The sequence below is a fragment of the Strix aluco genome, chromosome 3 (genome assembly GCF_031877795.1).
Source record: "Strix aluco isolate bStrAlu1 chromosome 3, bStrAlu1.hap1, whole genome shotgun sequence".
Classification (NCBI taxonomy): Eukaryota; Metazoa; Chordata; class Aves; order Strigiformes; family Strigidae; genus Strix; species Strix aluco.
The window spans coordinates 44444733-44465248 of NC_133933.1; the positions used below are offsets into that span (position 1 = coordinate 44444733).

General features: G+C 36.7%; 1 protein-coding gene across 2 annotated transcripts in view; it reads left to right on the forward strand.

Annotated features, from left to right (window-relative positions):
- AKT3 (AKT serine/threonine kinase 3) overlaps positions 1-20516 on the forward strand; it is a 161088-nt gene that overhangs the window by 92575 nt on the left and 47997 nt on the right. For both annotated transcript variants that reach the window (XM_074818365.1, XM_074818366.1), the window contains exons 4-8: positions 4719-4830; positions 6301-6445; positions 12441-12572; positions 16610-16675; positions 18318-18386. In XM_074818365.1, the coding sequence (XP_074674466.1) occupies positions 4719-4830; positions 6301-6445; positions 12441-12572; positions 16610-16675; positions 18318-18386 (524 nt within the window). The remainder of the gene's footprint in view (positions 1-4718; positions 4831-6300; positions 6446-12440; positions 12573-16609; positions 16676-18317; positions 18387-20516) is intronic.

Genomic DNA, 20516 nt, shown 5'->3' on the forward strand with positions numbered 1-20516 from the left:
AACTGTTTTGAGTTGAGATTCAGCCCTTTAATTACATATGTTTATGTATAGTAGCAAACTTGAAGACATTATGGTAGAGTGTTCTCTACTCTTGGTAATGACCCAACTATCACTCGAGCGTTTGGAGCCAGCTCTCAGTAGCCTGTTTCACTCATTCTTCTGTGCTTTTGTAGTTTCCAAACTATTCTCTCTGTCTAAAACTACTACGGTTTTTCCAGTAATTAGTAGAAAAATATTTTGGTAATTAGCAGTAACTGTGTATTACAGCACTTATTCATCATAATAGATTTTTTTTTCCCCTAGCTGTAGGTGAAAGACATTCACAGATAAGTTTTTATTCATGTTGCAGTTTATCCCATACATTTGTATACAGCAGTACATGAAGCGTGTGGGTGTACTAAATATCAGCAGACTTCAGTTACTTTTATCTACTTGAGAAGAAGGATGGATAGCATACCACTTTTAGAAATTGGTCCTCCACTTCTTTCTGAAACTCTTTTTACTTCAGAAGAGAAGGATACACACGTATTCAATTTTAACCTTCCACAAAGAAATTAAATCTTTAGCCACTTTTAACAGAATATTAAAAAAGCACATTAAATTTAGCTACATTTTATTTTTCAATAGCATATTTCAGTGGTGGTGAAATGGCTTTTTTCGGGGTTTTTTTATGTTTTCAGTGCCATTTTCAATTGCTAAGGTATCTTTTATTACCTTTAATTGATTTAGTTAGTCATGTGTAATGAAAACTCAGAGAGTAGATACTCTTTGGTAGTTACAGAGCTTAGTATATGCATCTGTATGTTTTGTTCTTGTTAATAATGCTTATCATAACTTTGAGGACTGTCTGAAAAAAATTAGTATAATAGTACCAATTAATATAATAGTACCAATAATACACCTGTATATTAGATACAGATTTACATAATGTACATACTAATATTTTTATTATATATAGTCTTTATTATATATACATATATATTATATATACACATATATATGTATATATACACTAGTATATGTTGTATATGTATAGGTTAAAACTATATTATAGATAGCATTTGTACATAGGCGGGCTTAATCCTGTTAGTTCCAATTTTTGCATGCTTGAGTTGGCAAACTTAAATTAATGCCATTTTAATGTATGCATTTTTGTGTGTATTTGGAATCAGAAAATGAATGGTGAAATTAAAAATCTTCAGTTCCTTTATAGGCACTGGAGAGGTTATGCTTTTTAATTGGTACAGACTTCTCTGTAGGTTTGACTCTGTACATTTTTGCTTTCAGATTGTCGTAACACAGTCACGTTACTTTTCTGTCCCTGACAGCTTCTTTCACCTTCCTTCTCCTAAACTAGCTGCTCTAGTTTAGCTATACTCTAGCTATCCCCCAAGTTTTTCATTCTCACACAGGTTCCAGTCTTTTTCCTGTCCCATTTCTGCTCTTCTCCCTTTATTCCCTAGTCTTTTGTTCCCGACATCTCTTCTGTAAATAACTTGCTGTATGCCATCTTTCCGTATTGGATTTTGCCTTAACAAGGTAGTTTCTTTTTCATATTGTCTGAGGAGTAGGATGAGGCATTATGAATATAGGAGAAAGAGCTTTCCATTTACCAGGTGTAGAGGCAGGAGATAGCTGTAGCCTCTGGATTATACTCAGTGTGTAGATTTTCAATGATTTTATGCTTTAGTAATTGTTATTGTAATTTTTTACCCTCCTCCCACTGCACTCTTATCTCTCCCACATGTAGTGTGGCCAGATGCCTTACATTTTCACAGGAATACTAAAAGGATATCAAAGGTCTTGGTTTGCCAAGTTTTAAGTCTCATCTCCAAAAAGTAGTATTTTCCAGCAGCGTACAGCTTTAGGCAGACACCCAGCAAAGAAAATTTCAGCCTACATGATTGAAGTGTGATAGGATTAAAGATGAGAGGATGGTTTCGTCAGGAGTAAGATGAGATAATCTTAGAGCAGACAATGCTTCTAGTCTCTTCTGTTGTGAAGGTAGCCCAACGCATTCCTTAGAGCTACAGCTGAGGAAGTTAAGAAGACAAATAGCTTGTTAACCCTAGCCTCACTGTCATCACGATCATAACTTGGACTTCAACCATATCCCTGAAGATGAGGGTTTCTTTGATCTCATGAGTAATATTTGCACCTAGCTACCAACCTGGTTAAGTATCCTCAGCAGCTCTACTTCATCATGCTCCCCAAGTTCCCATCATCTGCTTCTGTCCTCTGTGTTTCTCTTCCAGCTTTTGTGTTAAATTCCCTCTTCTGGTGTCCCATTTATCTTGCTGTAGCTCTTTCCTCTAAATGTTGAGAATGGTTCTCATCCCATCCAAGACCTAACTGAGTTTATAAAAGCAGTGAGGTTGGATTACTGTTTCTCATTTGAGTTGCCACAGTGTATGCAGGTTTGTTAAATGTAATGTCAATTCCTTGACCAGTGAGCAGTCTGAGTTACATAATAATTTATAGACGTATGGTGAATAGTAGGTTTGTGCATCAAGGAATACACACCTGCATGGTGCAATAGTTCCTTTATTCCTCTTTCATTTCTTACACATGTGTCTGTCAAGCTTCTGAGGTGTTCTGCAGAAAAAAATCCTATTGACAGACATATCCACTTCTGCTCTTTGCTTTTTCAAATAAAAAAAATGCAGTATGCATGAAAGTTCTTAAATCAAGGCATCTTCACAAAGACCCCCTAATGTCAGTTCTTTCCTGCCTGTATTAAGGATGGTCCAGTACAAGTAAATCTGCTGATATTTGCTGTGGCTTTATATCATGGAGACAGAGGCCATTTCTTAGATAATTGTGTCCCAGATTGTTCAGGTTTTCAGGCATACAAATCAATGCCTTGAACTAAGGCTTTAAGCTTGTTATGAGCTAGTAATATTAAAGAGAATTGCTTTAATGTGTTTTCAGTATGCAGCTGCATTTCAGAAGGTCAGCTATGAGAGTGCATCTTGTACAATTAACACCAGCAACAAAGGCATAAGAGAGAAAGCATAAGCAGGGTACAGGGTACTTATGTATGTTGGATGTTTAGAAATTTGCTGGGTCTGGTGCAGTTCCTTGGAGAATATTTAAAACACATTCCTGTAAAATTGTGGATGATAGTTGAGGTTTCAGGATGCTGGGTTTGTGAAGAAAAATGACATTAAGCGACTATAATTTATTTCTGTGAAAGAATAGCATGCCTTATGAAGTGGTACATGTCATATAACATGACTTTTGTAAAGCATTGATGTTAACTGGAATAAATAAAATATATTTCACCAAGAATATGTGCAAGGCTTTATGCTAAAGAATAGTCAACTACATCAGTAAAAGGTGTGGGTCAACTGCTAGGTGGTAGCTCTACTGAAAGGAAGTTACAGTGCATTGTAAGTGAACAGGAAGTCTGTTGCTATATTCATTATTGATTGATTTGTTAACCTGATAAATCATTTTAGATCACACATTTGATTTGGATCAGCTTTATACAAATGAGAGCTTGTAGCATTCCAGAACATGAGATATGATGTTTGTGTCTATTTTGTGGTAGCTGCAGGAAAACAAGTTACACTTTTGACACAGTAACCTTAACTTCACAAAAATGTTTAAATATTTGCATGAATAAAGAGTTCTAGTTGGTCAGTGTTTTGCAGATGTAACGTTTAGTGCAGTATGCTACATCGTAAAATCTAATGCACAGTTTCATTGAACCATTGCCTGAATTACCAGTGTTGTGGTCTTGTGACAAAGGAGTAATAGGCAGTCTACTGTATGTCTAGAATTGTGTGACAGGGAAGATCTTGGATCTGAGAGCACAGCCTGTGAGGACAGATTGGTTGAACTGATTTAGTCCAGAGAAGCCTGAAGAGAGATAAAACAGTGTTTAAATGTCTAAAAGGGATAGCTGCCAAAAAGATAAAAGAAATTAGTCAATATGGCAAGAAACAATATGCTTAAATTATAGGAACAGTTGCATTAAATGCTAGGAAAAATCTTCCAGCTATAAAAATAATTAGTTTTCGTATAGTTGGATGGAATAGTTTGCTTACAGAGGTTTTGAACTTGCTACTTTTCAGGGATTGTAGAAAGAGTTTAGAGAAATAATTCTGAGAAATAGCATAGGTAGACCTGATTCTGCCCTGGGGCACAAAGAGAACTAGATGAGTTCTTGGGGCAGCCCCACTGGGGGTGCATGTGGGGTTATTCTATATTTAATAATCAGACTAGTTTCAACATCTGAATTTTCTCAGATAGGGTACTTTACAATAAATCTTATCCTGAAGTGACAGTAGTGTGGGTAATTGTGGCATGGTTACCATTGAAGGGAAAATGTCATATTCCTCCTGCCAGGTACAGATGGAAAAATGTGCCTGTGGCTACTGCTGTTACCTTGGCATACTAGAGCAATCCGGCATCTAATACTCTTCGTAGCCTCATAACACAGACCGGGTTTGCAAATGGAGATCACACTCTTTATATGGGCAACAGTACAAGTTCCATCAATTCCTCTGACTGCTTTCTTCACCTTATGATTATTACCTACTACCCTTTGTTCAAACTCATGGTTATATTGCCGTTCTGTATTTCCTCATATGTGCTGGATACATGCCGGAGAGGTATACGTAAGCTATATGTATTTTATCTAAATAATTTTATTTGCTCTTCAGCTGTTAACTGGCGATGTATAAAAGTGGCAATGTCATGTATTTCTCTAGAATGTCAACTAATGAAAACAGAGCGACCAAAGCCAAACACGTTCATTATCAGATGTCTTCAGTGGACCACTGTCATAGAGAGGACGTTCCACGTAGACACTCCAGAGGAACGGTGAGGGTTTTATTATTGTTTTGCTTTCCGTGTTCCTTACGCAGAAGTCTCAGCACAGTCACTGCTGGGACTGCACAGCAATCAACACTTGGAACTGTGACATTTTGAGCACATCTGAACAGTTACTTGAAGAATTTGTCGGCTTCTGTAAAATATTATCTGAGCTCATAGCTAGTGCTGCCTGTGAGTAGGTGGGATGAGTGTGTACAAATAAGCCAAAACTATGTCATGATACGTCGCTGAAGTGTTAAATTTTGAAAAATGGAAGCCTCGCTGTCTTAAATTTTCCTTTTACTCCTAATATGCTCCTTTTTTTTTTTTTTGGCACAGAAAGCAGTATGTTTGTTATAGTTTATGTTTGCTTATTAGTTTTTCTTGTTTCAGTAAACATACACAAACTCTTAAGAATTCATGTTTTATAATGCACCAAAAGCATGTAGGAGATATGGGATGGTGTACCTTGCTAAAATGTTCTATACTGTGTCCCTGGTTAGATGCACTGATCCCACTGTGGGCATCTGTCCTCTTGAGACTAATACTATGATTTGGCTTTATTCATACTGTTTGTATCAATAAATAACTAACGACTTTGCTTTTTCTGTTGTTTCTCTGTCATTAGTATATTCCCTTAGATTTTTTTTTTTTAATTCTACCTTGGTTGTGTTTCTCCACCCTATCTCTCTTCTGTGCATGCAGTGTAGTACCTCTTACTGCATTCAGTAATACCACCAGACTCCTCCCCTATCCCTTGCTGGCTAACCAAAAGCAGCAGGTACTGTGCTTGGTGTGGGGCTGTGGTGTGCAGATGGGCCGGCTGGTGTATATGTGCTGGTTAGCCAGCATGCAGAATAGCCATGGGCTCAGCTGCCCCTGCTTGTCCCTCCACAGAAACCCTCATCTGGGCCTGCCCCTCTGTGCAGCCATTGGCTTTTATGACACTTGTAGGAATTTAATTGCCTTTTGAGGGCTTCTTTCTCAAGGGAATTTGAAATTAGGCAGCAAGTTGAGTTTTAAGAGGAGACAAAGAGTTGAACACACAGTGTGGTTTAATGAATCTTGTTTATTTTCTGTGAAAATGTCTTGCAGGGAGGGGGAATACCAAAATGTCTCTTAAGATAGCAAGTTATTATCAGATAGTATCAGATAGGAGATGACATTCTATGCTCTGAGCTGTATTATACCTGGAACAAGTGTTTTCAAACTTTCACTATTAAAATATTTACAAAATCAGACACTGGTAATTCTTGAAATTAACTGTGCAGTGATCCTTTTTGATGCTGGCCAACTTTACCACCTTTAACATAATGCAGAATTTGGAAGGAAATTGAAGTGATTAATTTATATGAGTCTTCTGCTGTGTAACATGAGAATTGAACATTGAAGCAATGTAGCATGTGAAGAACATTATAAACCATTTATTTGGGTGTATTTTATGAGTTTCTAATAGGGATGTTGGCTTATTCATGATAGGGAAGAATGGACAGAAGCAATCCAGGCTGTAGCAGACAGACTTCAGAGACAAGAAGAGGAGAGGATGAACTGTAGTCCAACTTCACAGATAGACAATATAGGAGAAGAAGAGATGGATGCTTCAACAACTCATCATAAAAGAAAGGTAATGACATTAAAAAATAACTGACAAGACTAATATGTAAAAACTTTTGTAGAATGGTCTAGTTGGGTAAAACAATGTACAGGGAATAGTATTTCTATACAAATTTCAGTGTATTACAAGCATAAAAGTACTTATTTGTTTTATTTCAATAAAGCTGAACTGCTCTCATTTATTTGTTATGCTATCTGATACAGCACTTCTGAAAAACACAGTTCAACTGTTCAGGCACATGTTAACATTCTGCTTATTCTTTGAATATTATTTTCATCTTTTCCTTTTTGTTTGTTTACTCTTTTAGAAGTATGGTAATAAAATATTTTCTTTAGACAAGTAGATTGGCCCCCTTTCTCATGCAAATAATATCTAGTACAAATTAGATAATTTGCATGAGAAAGACTAGCAGGATTTGGCTTTTAATGACCTTGTCTTTTGCTATCTGGGAAAATAGCTCTGCTTTAGTTTTCAGTGAAGTAAGAGAAAACGTTTTATTTTTTTGCAGTCCTTCACAGCTTTTAGTGCAAGTAGGAATATGAACATTGTTGGCTATAACACACAACTAAGAGCATGTTTTAAAGATTCAGTGTCACACAAAAATTTGCTTATTGTTTTGTGTTTCCATTTTGTCCTGTGTTTCTGTAAGTACGGGCTACTCTTGGAGAATGGATCATTCAAATGGATGTGTCTATATTACTATACAGAATTGATATGACTCAAGAAATGCATTGAAATTGTATGAGAAATAATAACCTGTTTCTGTAGGATTGGCTTCATTCTTTCTAGCTAGAAGTGAAACCTGTAGAAAACTAAGTAGAAGTCTGCTGACAGAACAAAATAGTCTTATAGCTAATGTAACTGAATGCCTTTGAGTGATGAACAATGAAAAGAAATAGCGAACGTGTGCCTTTTTACTCATAGAGCATGTTTTATTCGTTGTACTATATGAACCAAGAATGAGAAAAATCAGTAGCTGAAAACTACACCCTTATGAATATAACAAAGGTGTCATAGGAAATCTTAGTTCTATCATGTCCTAACTTTTGAGAACTTGAGTTTGCAGTGCAAACATAGTTCTCTCATGTTGTTCATTGTATGCAATTGTCTAACCTTTTCCCGCTAATTATATACAACCATAACAATACTCTCATCGTACACTGTCAGGTTGACAGTGAACTTTTAGCCTTGCAGCATAGATGCTTAATGATTGTGCTCCAGGGTAAAATATGATAAGTGACAGCAAGACAGAAGCAGCGTTCGAGATGTGTCAGTCTTTCTGAGAGGCAGTGTGATTATGTGGAAGGGATTTGAGTTTGCTCTATTAAAGATCCGAGCACTGTTCCAAGCCTGTGTATCCTCTTAGCAGAGTACAAAACCACCGCATAACAACAAGCATTTTAAGGTGTCAAAATTAATGCCGTCTAATAGAAGTAGTTTGTGGAATGCATGCTTTCCTTGTTCACAGTGCGGTGCCTTTTCCCATACAACAAAAGGGGCTGTGAGAACAGGAGGAGGAGGAAGATAGTTTTGTTTCTGTCTTGCCGCTTACGCTTTAAGAGATGCTGAAATAAGATGCTGGGACAGTGCATGTGCAGTGCTGCAGAATATTTAACGGCTTTGGCAACAAGCCAAAAGTAAACTCTACAAAACAAAGGTGAAATGAAAAATGGTGATATTCAGTACTGAGTAATAGAGCAGAATGGAGTTTTTGTAGCCAGTGAAGAGCATACTGGTGACCACAAGAATTTTTTTTTTTTTTTTCCAAAACTCAAAAATCCCACTGCAGATTTCTCACTGTTGGAAGACTTTTGTCAAAGATTCTCATAAGTTTCTGGAATCAAAAATCTTAAGTGACTATAATGACGGGAAGGTGTCACTCCCTCTGTGTTAATTGAAATTGGGAAAAATATATTTTTTTAGAACCGTTACTGTTTTTTAGAAATGTTTCTGAAAAGCTTCTGTTTAAGCTTTTGTAGTTGTTAATATAATCAGAACCATTTCAGTTATAATGACTTAATGCATTTTTATTGCTTTTTTTGGTATTGGATTTCTTTTCGTTTTAGGGATTTTTTTCACAATGTGTCCTACAAGCTTGTTTTGTCACCTGATTTTACATCTAAGCCCAGTGAATTTTGCTTGTGCATGCACCAGATGGTATACATATGAGTAGAAGAACATAATCAGATTAAGAAACAAGACAGAGAGGAGTGGGCCTGCTCTCTAAAAAGGTAGCAAAAGGTTTACGAAGAAAACAGTGTTTAGGATGCGGAACTTGATTTGAACAGACATGACAGCAATGTCCCTGGGCAGATTAGCTGGAAGAACCAAAAGCACTTTTTTGTTTTTTTGCATTTTTTTAAATGGTGTCACTGTGCCACTTAAGTTTTACAGTAATAGCATCACTAAAATTCAGAGCACTAGAAATTCTTAGCAAGCTGCTTTTATTTCTTGCTGTATTATTCCTTGTAAGTAGAGTTTCTTCCTGATGAAGTCAGATAAAAACTCCAAGTGGTATAAGCTTTGAGCAAACCAGGAATTTTAAAAAATTAGTTCCTTGGTAGGAATTTTCAAAACCTGTACTAGGGTGTATTCTTTTGAACAGATCATCCACAGGGGATTAAATAGGCTTTAGAGATGGCTGAACATCGAATGGTTCTTTGGTTAGTGCAGTTTTCTGTAGCTTCATTGCTTTTTCTTTATATACAAATTTGTTTTGCAGGGTGCAGAATGAGTAAGGGATGGATTTTTCAGAGGAAACCAAAAAGTAATGTAATGAGGCAAAAGATTCAATCCTCAGAGTTTGGTAGGAATGAAAAAGCTTGAAAAATCATCAAGGAGAAAGAATCCAATCTTATGGGAGCCTCCAAACTTGCTTACCAACATCCCTCAGGTTTAGGAAGTATTTCCATTTTTCCACCAGTTTTCAGTACACCCTTAGCTATGGCATCTGTGTTTTTATCTCCCAAGGTCTTGTGTTCTTTGGCAGACTTTTTGAGTTACCCTGCACTGCGTATCATCTCTAAGCCTTCTGCTGAGCTTTTAAAGATTGAGAGCATCAGGAGACTTTATTCTTAGAACTAGCACTACCGCCATAACCTGCTGTTAAGCCATAGCTCAAAAAAGCCCTATTACCTTCCTCTTATAAATATACATATATTTTTTAACTTGTTTTCACTGAGCTTGCAGCTAGATTCATGGCTGCTTTGATGAACATTATGTAAGCAAATTTTGGGCGAATGAGTCTTTCGATTTGATTGGCTTGCTGCCCTTAGCATCAAACCCATGTCTATGATCAGTCGAGCCAAGATCCTCCTTCTGTGTGAGGGCAAAGGGCTGCTTTTCTGAGCCGGTTTTATTCAGACTCTGATGGTCCCTTTCTGAGTCCAGCCTCTCAAAGAACATCAGAAGTATGGGAAGAAGTTACCCCTTTGAGGCTGCTTATGATCCCATACATTTTTGACTGTTAGATGTGATAAATTGTTATGGTCACTAACTCAGTATTCTTTATCAGTAAAGCTGTTAACCATTCTTTGTTGGGGAATGTGATAGCTTATGACTGAAGATACAGTGGATTCTGCCCTGAATTACTCGTCTTCTGCCTGAATTGTGTTTTGAATGCATTTTGGATTTTTCACGTGTTTCTGTCGATTTCCACTGCTTTAGCACAAAGGCAGTTGGTTTTGCTTCGTGGTTATCAAAGAGCTATTGAAGTAGATAACCTGACTTTCCCCAGAGTACTGACTGTGATACTTGAGGTCTTACCTTTAGCTGATTAAGCACTAGTAGCCACACAGTGTTTGGATCATAACTTTACATACTACAACATGCATCACTACTTGTAACACATTATACTAGTTTTTGGAAAAGTTGACCATTTAGAGACTTGTCTGTGGTCATAAACTTTATCTTTACACTCACTTGTGTAAAGTGAGTTTGTTTTAGGTAAAAACTGTACTGAGCCTTTGAAATCTCTGTTACTCACATTTCTTACTGGGATGAATGCAGTTTTGTTCTTCCTGATGTGAGGTGTTTTTGGCAGCAAAACAAGATCTGTCACTGCAAAACGTTTAAGTATGTTTATGTGTGAGCAAAGAATGGAATTTGCCAAGGCTAGTTTCCTTAGAATCTCCCATTCAACCATTACATGGGAAAAAAATTTAATTTCTGCTGATATAGCTAGAAAATTGATATATGGAAAGCATTTTCTCTTTAGTAAAGCTTTGAAATATCCAGCTGTCCAGGTGTTACGTTAAGTAGTCTGTTGGAGACATTTTGCAGCTTTTAAGTTGCAGGCTGAACACTTAAAAGCTAAGGAATTACAGCAGTAATGTGGTTGATGGAACTTCAATTCTACCCCTTATGTGAGCAGATTTCAAACTGACTCTGAGTGAGCAATTGCATAAATTATTTTCTCAGTTTGTTGACAGGAACTTCAGATCCATGGTAATGTATCATGCACTTACATAATAAATAAATTATTATAATTTATATTATAATAAATAATTTCAGAAGGAAATTTTGCCCTTTATTCTTTCTCACAAGAGAGAATATATTTTGCTGACACTATTTGTGAATGCACACTGGGGATATGCCCAATAGCTCTACACTTTGTGTGCGAGATATGTAGGCACTGTAAGAGGTGTTTCTGTTAGGGATAAGGAAAGTACTAATTCTGCAGTGGAAGGCACAAGTAGAAGTTTATCTGGAACTCCAGTGTTCAAGAAAACTGCCCGAGACTGCAACTAGTGATGGAAAGAGACACTAGGAAGATGAAAGATAAAGCACATATAACAGGATTAAGTATATTTAACTTAGCAAAACTGAGACTTGGAGTATAATTACTCTTTATAAATGTTTTGAGGTGTATTATTCACAAAGGAGGGAAGGTTATTGATACTGCAGGACAGTACTATAACAGGAGTAGGTGAGTGCATTGTCTTTCAGAGCTTTTAACAGCTTTCCTCAAAGTTTCTGGGTGCCTTAATGGTCTGTGTGTAGTTATGTGATGCTGCAACCAAGCCAGTAATACAACGTGCTGAAAGATGTTCTGTGGAAACACACAGTGGAAGCCAGTGATTGGGCCTGAGTTGGCCAAAGAAACACTGCTGTCAATCCAGGGTGACCCTGTGCAGTCACTGCATTCTCAGTATTGTGCTATTTTTTCTACATCCTCATCTTTGCGTAGACCATGGTGTTGATGCCTCTGAACAGGCTGTGAAATGAACTTGCAGAACTAAGATGATTATTGACTCAAGCTTCATGCTCATGAAAGTGTCTAAACTGCTTTGGGATCTGGTCATATTCTTCCTGTGTGTGACACTCCAGTTGACCTGATAAACCTACTAGATTCAAATTGTCGGTTGGTGGAACCAGCTCTTGGATGTACTATGTTTAACCTGCAAAACTAGGGCGATACTAGGTGCTTGAACAGTCACTATAATGGAGTCACATGAAAGAGGAAAACTTGCACCTCTTTCTTTTCATAGCCAGATTGATTAATGTAAAAGCCATGTAATTGTAATCCGTACTCAAATTTTTAAAAGTCCACCTCTAAAGACTGTTGTAGAGTCTTACTGGTATAATATTGTAGTGAGGATCATGTATGTTTCAAAAGAGCCATCAGTGTTGGTGTTACGCAAAACCTACTGATGTGCCATGTTCTTGTGTCCTTGGTAATACAGGAGATGATGAGCTTTCTTAGATGGGGAGCATTCATGAAAAGCTGGTATAGGCTAAGGCTTTGCTCTGTGCGTGCTTTGTAAAAATAAGTGTGTGTGTGTAGTATACTGTGCAGTACTTGACTTTAGAGAACTATAATAATACTATTGAACAATGTATCATAGTGGTTTAAGGATACAGTTAACTACTATGAACTTAATCATAGAAAGGTACCTATTTTTGTAAACTGGTAACAGCGTTTGGTTATAGGTGGGCACACTTGTGTGCATACTGGAACTGGATAGCATAAGTCATGCTAATCCTTGTTCTTTGCTCCTTATAGACAATGAATGATTTTGACTATTTAAAACTACTGGGCAAAGGCACGTTTGGCAAAGTTATCCTGGTCCGAGAGAAGGCTAGTGGAAAATACTATGCTATGAAGATTTTGAAAAAAGAAGTAATTATTGCAAAGGTAAGGAAGGTTATAGTTTTAATATTGGGTCATTTTTTTGGAATGGAATAATAAATAATACATAAGGTGTGTTTGATTTTTGATGGTAACTGAATTTCATAGAAATATATGTGTATCTTCAGAAAACAAGAATACAAAAACGTGTGTGTACTCATTTTGCATGCCTTTTTCCAGTGTTTTATAATCTAGAGTGTGCTGAAGTATTGAGAGAGTTCACTGGGCAGGAAGATAGCACAATCTGAGTTTAAAACAAGAAAAAGTGTATGGTAGGGTATATTACCTACTTCAAACATTTTTGTAAGTCAACTGCAGGTTTATTCAGATAAATGCAATTAATTTAATGGACCTGTGCTCTGTTACTGCTATGTTAGATAAGATTGCTGTGCATGGGACTAATGATTTAATTTTTTCAGTTTTTGTGGAACAAGAAAAGTCTTAAGCTGATGTCTGAAGAAATGGTTTAAACTGGCATTGTCCAGTCACTTAAACTTGATTAGTTTAGTGTTACTAGCTCTTGTTCTTGGTCATAATTTTACTAATTTTAAACTTGAAGATCATCTACTCTGAGCTTTGTTTCTAGCAATTCTAAAGTTTTGAATCCCACTTGCACAGAACAGGCTGACAGCAAGAAACCTACAAGCTCTTATCACCATGAGACACAATTAAAAATAATCCTGATTATTAAGTAAGGAGGTTTTTGAGGGATGTGGATCTGACTGAAATTTCTGAATGCTTGGTGCTAACAAGACCAGTGTTCATAAAAATTGAATGTGGATGGGAAGTACTGTGTTTTACATATATTTTATTTTAAAATATCCTTCAGATTTTTCTAATTTTCCTACTGGCCTATGAAAACAGGGCTTACAGAGTTTTGCAGTCTATGTTCATTTGTCCATCTGTCACTCACTTTCTAATAACTTATGAATGTGTTGATCAGTTTCGATTGAATTTGATAGAAGAGTGTAGAAACCTCAAAGACAATTATATTTCATTGAGTTTCATTAAAACCAGCCCTGGTGTAGGGGGAGACACTTAAATTTATGTCTTCAGCAGAGACTGACCTGCGAGTTCTGCGTGCCCTTAGCAGCTGACTTGGGTGCACTGGCAGGATAGTCGGCACGTATACGATTTGGACTAATAGCAACAGAGAGTGCCCTTTTCTTCTTCATAATCCGGAGATACAGAAAGAAAAGAGTGTATCGCTGTTGTATTCTTCTGATTCTGCATGGGAAGGAGCATCTCAGTGGCCCTCATTTTAAGACTTTATATATGGCAGCAATCTCTCTGGGTTGCCCTGTTGGTCTCAGAGTCTATCTGGTTGCTGCATGCTATGGCCCAGTGTCCAGCCTGACATCCTTCCCTAGTGCTCTGCTCACCCGTGGCACCCAGGGTGGCCTCAGGGGAGTCTGACTGCTATGAGCTCCTGTTATGCTGCTTCTCATTTATACTCTTCCAGCCTTCAGAGCATTTCAGCTTGTTTCTTTGTATCAATAAAATACAAAGCACATTCTGAAATTCTGGGGTTTTTCCTTTTACTTTGCTGACTGCTACAGTATCACAGAATTCTTAGAAGGGTTAAAACTGATTCTTGGATAACTTTGTTGAGCAAAAATTCTTGTTCATAGAGGTATGTATAAAGCTAGAGAAACTTTGAAGAGATCAGGGATGCAACTGTTCATAGATCTGTTTACCTGAAAACAGAAAGCTAGCTCAGTGATAGATTGGGCAGAACCTGGCACTCCCTGAAGCAAAACAGGGTCTGTTTTTCTGCCTATTTGTAGACTAACAAGAAAATAAGTGTGTGAGGAAAGATGCCTTTTATCCTGTGATGAAAATGGGAGCACATCAGTCTTTTAGATTTGACGTCCTCAGAACTTGTTTTGCATAGTATGGTTGTATATTGATAAGAAACTTTTTATTGAAAGAATAAAAATATAGACTATGCTTAGATCTTCACAGGTGATGAAGTGATCATGTTTTTTTCCCTATAGTCACCAAATACCAGTTTTTCCACTCCTTCCCAAACTAAAACCAAAAGCAGACTTGAGCCTGAACTTAGATGACTAGCTCAGTAAGTGTGTAAGTATGCCATGTGGATTTATCACTAACATTTAACTCTGGAGATCAGTGCTAAGGATACAGTCACTAGGTAGACCAGTCCCAACTCAGCCTATAATGTGATATAATGTATAGTATAGAAGGTCATACCTGTAACAGCATAATATGAAGCAGAAAAGTGATGCGTTGACAGCTGTACCTAGAAGGTTGTATAGCATCTGCCCAGTTCAGATAAAATCTGTTGATCCTGAATTTTCAGGGCAGATTAGTATTACACATACCAGGAAATTGCTACCAGTGTTACAAACTTCTGAGACAATGCTGGAAAAACTGGCCATTGACAGCTTTTTATGCCCCATATCTGGTCAACCCTGAGGTTTAAAAATAAATAAATAAAACTTCAGGCTTGCTTTTCTTCTTAAAGTGTTTTTCGGTTTTCCCCCAGTATGTGGTTGTAGTGTATACACTGTAGCACTATACATGCTAGTCAGTTAAATGGCATCATAATTTATTACCACTAACTTTGCTGTTGTTAACTTCCTCTTTTGACAATTTTAAAAGTTTCATTAAAGTCCTGACATCTGTGTTTATTTTCTTGTTTATACCTTTATACCTTATCTTCAGAACATAGTCTGATAAGCATGTGTAGTCCAATAATGTTATATTGATATTATTTGTAGCACTAATAAAGTATACTCTGACTAAATATATTTACTTCTGTGGGATTATGGTTGAAGTTTGAGTTGCACTAAGTTTGTCTTCAATTCTGTATAATATAACACTCAGTGGTAGCCTAGCGCTACAGAACCCAGCCCAATGGCTCTCCGGCTTTTTAGGTCTTGCCCCTGGCAGCCTGGGGAGGGGGGATTCACAGCATGTATTACATGCAGAATTGCATAAAATGGCTGTGTATCCATAACATGAACCTCCTAAGTGCCCTGCTTTTCTTCCTAGTCCTTAGGTTGTGCTTGTCATTGTAGGGCAGGGTGAGGCCTCTTCCCGCTATCCTCTTCCCCTCGCCCCTGCATGGCCCCTGCTCTCTTTGAAGCTGGTGGCATGAGGGGCCATAGCCCTGCCCTTGGGGCCTCGCTGTCACCCCTCCAGGCTCCTCCTCGCCTCCAGGAAGATGGCGAGAGGGCCCGGGCTGTGGAGGGAGCGGGGGACGAGCACGGGTGAGCTTCCCCTGGCACAAATACTCGCGAGGGCACAGGGCTCATTTTAATCTTCCCCATTCAAGCTCACAGGTGGGAGAGTGTCTCTGTGTCTCTCCGAATTGCCCCTTTCTCAAAATCTGGCTGGGGGTTGTGTGGACATCTCCCACCTCCCCTGGAGGAGGTCTGTGTCCTTGGGGAATGGGGTCGGGCCCAGCCCCAGAAGCACTCCCCAACTGGATTGTAAGGACAGCCCAAGGCAGATGAGGGAGGCGGTTTTGTATGGCTACATGGTTTTAAAGAAAAACAAAGCAAACACCAAACCAAGTGAATGTTTGAAAACAGGAAAACTGGCTTTACTTAATGTTAGGCTAGATTAGACTAGGTTTTATAGTTGCCTGTCAGTTACTACCTGTGTATGTTTCTTGCAAATTGATTCAATCTCTCTGTAGATATGTTGTTCAGATGATTCATACCAGAACTGTGAAGTTGTGATAACTATATTTTTAAACTATCAAATCCAATATTATAATTTCTTCTTTCTCTGCATTGGTTATAAACTTAAAGACTTAATTTGAAAGCAAGAATAGAAAAACCAAGAAAATCAAGTAAAATATGTTAAATTTTATATTGCCAATCTTAAATTTACTTTAAAATCTTTTCTCAAAAAATGTGAATTATTTTTCACGTTTCTTTCAGGTTCATTCATTTTTCAAAGCTATACTGTAGCTTACTCTTTCCACATGTGTTGACCTTTTCCTTGTAATTAATTAAATAAAAATATTATATCTTAATTCAAACCTACTTCTTCTACTCTTTATTTCTCAGGATGAAGTGGCTCATACGCTTACAGAAAGCAGAGTATTGAAAAACACCAGACACCCTTTTTTAACAGTAAGTATTAGGAATTAGTTTTAAGTACATTAGTAAGTAATTTTCAACATGATGTGTATTCCATTATGAACATAATTTACAAACACTTTTTGAAGTCTTTCTCATGATGATTTGTAAACAAGCAGTAACTATCTGGTGCTTATGATATCCTTTATCAGAATATGTATTTAAGAGTTCAGAAATAAGGTTTCTAATAATTTTGTAAAGTTTAACTGCATTGAAAACAAATTTAATTGTAGAATGTAACTGTTGTGCGATTTTTGTGATTTTTGTATGTGAACACTTTTGTAATAGAAGTTACTGATTTCACATAGTGTCAAGTAAGTAATTTTTATCAAGAAAACTTAATTAACAATTCAATAAAATGATAAAAATACCTATTTTTTCAATGTAAGTAGCCCATGGAGTGACAAAAATCAAACCCCACTACTTCAGTATCTTTGTCTTCATATAGTTAATATTTAATAGAAGGAAAATATTGAAAAGAAGATGAAAATTTTGAGATTTATGACAAATTATGTTTAATAGTTTTAATTTTACAACTGACTTTCTTCTGTAGAAATAATTCTGATTCCTTTGAGAATATATTGGAAAAACTTTCATTGATTTCAAAAGATAATTAACATGTATTTTAAGATAGGGAAAACTTATTTTCTTTTTTGTATTAAAATATCAAAGTATAACACGGAAGCTTTCCTATTTAGAGAATCATAAACCGTTTAGAAAGCAGAGGATTGCATTTGAATTGCTTGGCCAAAATATTCTTGGAAATTTATTTAAGAGAAATGAGATCCCCCAAAGTTTCTAAGAATTAGAGTGTAAAGGTAAGCAGGAGCAGGTGTAATTCTAATCAAATCATACAACAATGTAACTGCAGATGTATCTTTATATATTTCTGATATTATTAAACAAATATTTTAAGGAGACATGCAGTATTTAAGTCACATGTGTCTCATAATGATTTTTTTATGTGTAATTCTACTGCATTTCGTTTCTTTTAGGCCAAGCCTGGTTCTGTAGATTTTCTTTGGTATAATTTTTCCCAGCAAAATCAAATCAACATTGATAAGTCAAAAATTTTAGTTAAGATAATATTTGTTGCAATTTAAAAATGATATGTAAATAAATATATTCATTTGGCACTCAGTGTTTTTAACATTGCATAGTATGTGAAACTAGAGAGTCCTTGCTTTGGAAATGAAAGCAGGCTGGAGGTTAAGATCACTTTTAAGATTTCGTTTGGGAGAAATTAAAAAGAATAAGGTAATCTCTCTCTTCATGGGCATTGAGCAAGTGGACATCATAAAATACGATGACTGAGAATAGCTGGTACCAGGTACGGCAGTAAGAAATGGAGTACAGAATTGTGTATTTTAGTAACTATTCAGTATTGTATTATAATAAGCATGACGTCTTCATATCAGTGACCATGTGGCAGAGATGAGGGAAGACATGAAGGTTTTTGTGTTACTTCATCTCAAGCTCCAGATAGGAGGTTACATTTTTAGTTACTCTGAAAGGTCTCACCAAGTTAGAATTGTCTGCTTAAGAGGATAAAATTAATTTTTGTTACAGTTTAAGTGCAAGAAGTCAGGTTAATACAAGATGATAATTGCTTTGGTTTTGCTGTTTTCTTTGCAAGTCCTTGAAATATTCCTTCCAGACAAAGGATCGTTTGTGTTTTGTGATGGAGTATGTTAACGGAGGAGAGGTAAGTTTAAAAAAGATGTTCTGCACTTGTAATGGAAATGCTGTCACTGGTTTACACTTTAAAGGATATAATTTTTCTTGCCTTTTTTGCTTTCTAGTATCTTTGAAGGTTGGGGGTTTTTTTTAAATTTTTAAAGCTGTTTTATTTAAAAAAAAATGTAGACAGGTTTTATAACTATGCTGTCAAAAGTAGTTGCTATTCTTGAAAAATTAGACTCTTGTATCCTGAAAGATAATTTTGTGGTAGAGAAATAATTACAAATAGCTTGCTTACTGTTTTTTCTTCAAGCATATTATCACATGTTCTGGCATGAAACAGTCATAATCTAGTGCAAACAAGTGAAAATGATGTTGACTAGTCTTACTTTTGTCCTAATGTGAAATATGTGCTCTCTTCTTTGCCTCAACCATTGCAAATACCTATGAGAAAAGAGTGTAGTGTTCATATTTTTCATTACTTCTGTCTCCTTCACTTGCTGTATACTCTGGAAATTTCATCTTAAGTGCTAAACTTCTTAGAACGTTGTTAGCCTTTAAGCCATTGCTGTCCTCCAGCTCTTTACTGAAGTATCAAAAACTATACCCATCAAATGGAATTAGAGAATTGCAATGTAAGAAGAGGGCTTTTATCTACCTTTTAGGTGCTGTTTGCTATTCAGACTGTATCTCATTACAACATAAACAGGGAGTTTTCCTTTGTCTACTATGTGCTGCATAATAACATTAAAGGAGTAAGTGTTTTTTTATTAGAACAGTGTTTCTTCATTCAGTAATTGCTGCAGCCTGATACCATGTTTTGCATTATCCTTTTGCTGTGTTCTCCTACAAGAAAACTGTTTTCAGCTGTAATCCCAATGCCTGAGCACCCCCAGAGTGCCCCAGAGTCTTGCATTCATTGCTCTGGCGATTTCTGGGCCCAGTCTGAGGCCCATTTACATGCTAACTGATCCATGGCCGTCTGCTACCAGCCGTGGCTAAATATGGTGCAGTAGGGTTCTCATATAGGAGAATGGCTTGTTTGACTCAATATGTATAAACCTGGTTCTGGACATTACAGGCATTCAACCATTTTGGCTAGTTGAACTAGACACAAAAATCTCCCTCAGCAGTAACGGGATAACAGCCTTCTCTTGGGACACTCAGCTGGTTTATTTGTTGTTGAACTTATGTCAGTGCTATCTACAACGAGTTTTAAAAGTGATGCCTTATAACTAGCTAATTCTTTTTAGTTTTCTCTGTATAAGACCTTACTGCATTTCTGTAATGTCAGGGGATGCACTTTGAAAGTATGTTTTTAACATCAGCCTATCATTTAGATACTCATCTTTTTGAAAGATACCTTTCTGTTGTATTTGAATGTAGAGCAGAGCTCATAGAGAATGTTTTAGACTCCTTTCTTAAGATTGAGGATACTCTGACACTGTGTTTTGATGAGGCTTGTATCTTGTGTTCCTCTGCATTGGGTGGTGCACCTTTGTGGCAACTGCTGCAAACATCTTGTGTCATGGGTTTCTTGGTGGCAGCCTGCCTTTGCTTATTGGGATTTGAATGATTGCAGTGTACTTTGCCAAGAGTGGTTCACTTTTCCATGCTTGTGTTGTTTGCTGATGGTTCCCTAATTCAGTGAAACTAACCATAAATTTTTGCCACAATGGGAAATAATGGCCTTTCAGGGTACACAGTTTTCTTTGAAGAAACTCTCTTGATTTGCTTATGTGCTTCTCTTTGACTAGAGATCTGGAATAGAAAGTTGGACAAACTGTCCTTTTTAATAGGAAAATCTTTAATCTTACTGAATTTTCCTGTGAATTTCAAACTTTAGTTGCTGTCTGCTAAGAAATACAAAGGACTTCATGTTTATAAAAATAGCCTTGTTTGAACTCAGAACTACTGAAAGTAAGTTGCACAAAGTTTAGCCAGCATTTTAGCCATTTGTAAGCATATCTCTTATAACGGTACACAGACTTCTTTCTTTTGCTACTTCCTTCTACTGTTCTCTCTGTGTTCCAAGGAAGTTTCATTTCCTTACAATGGTTTCTCACTGTTGAAGGTGTTGAAAAGTCATCTTTTAATTATATCCTTCCAGTGGGAAATTGACTGTAGCAGTACCATGTTGCTTTTGATTCTCTCC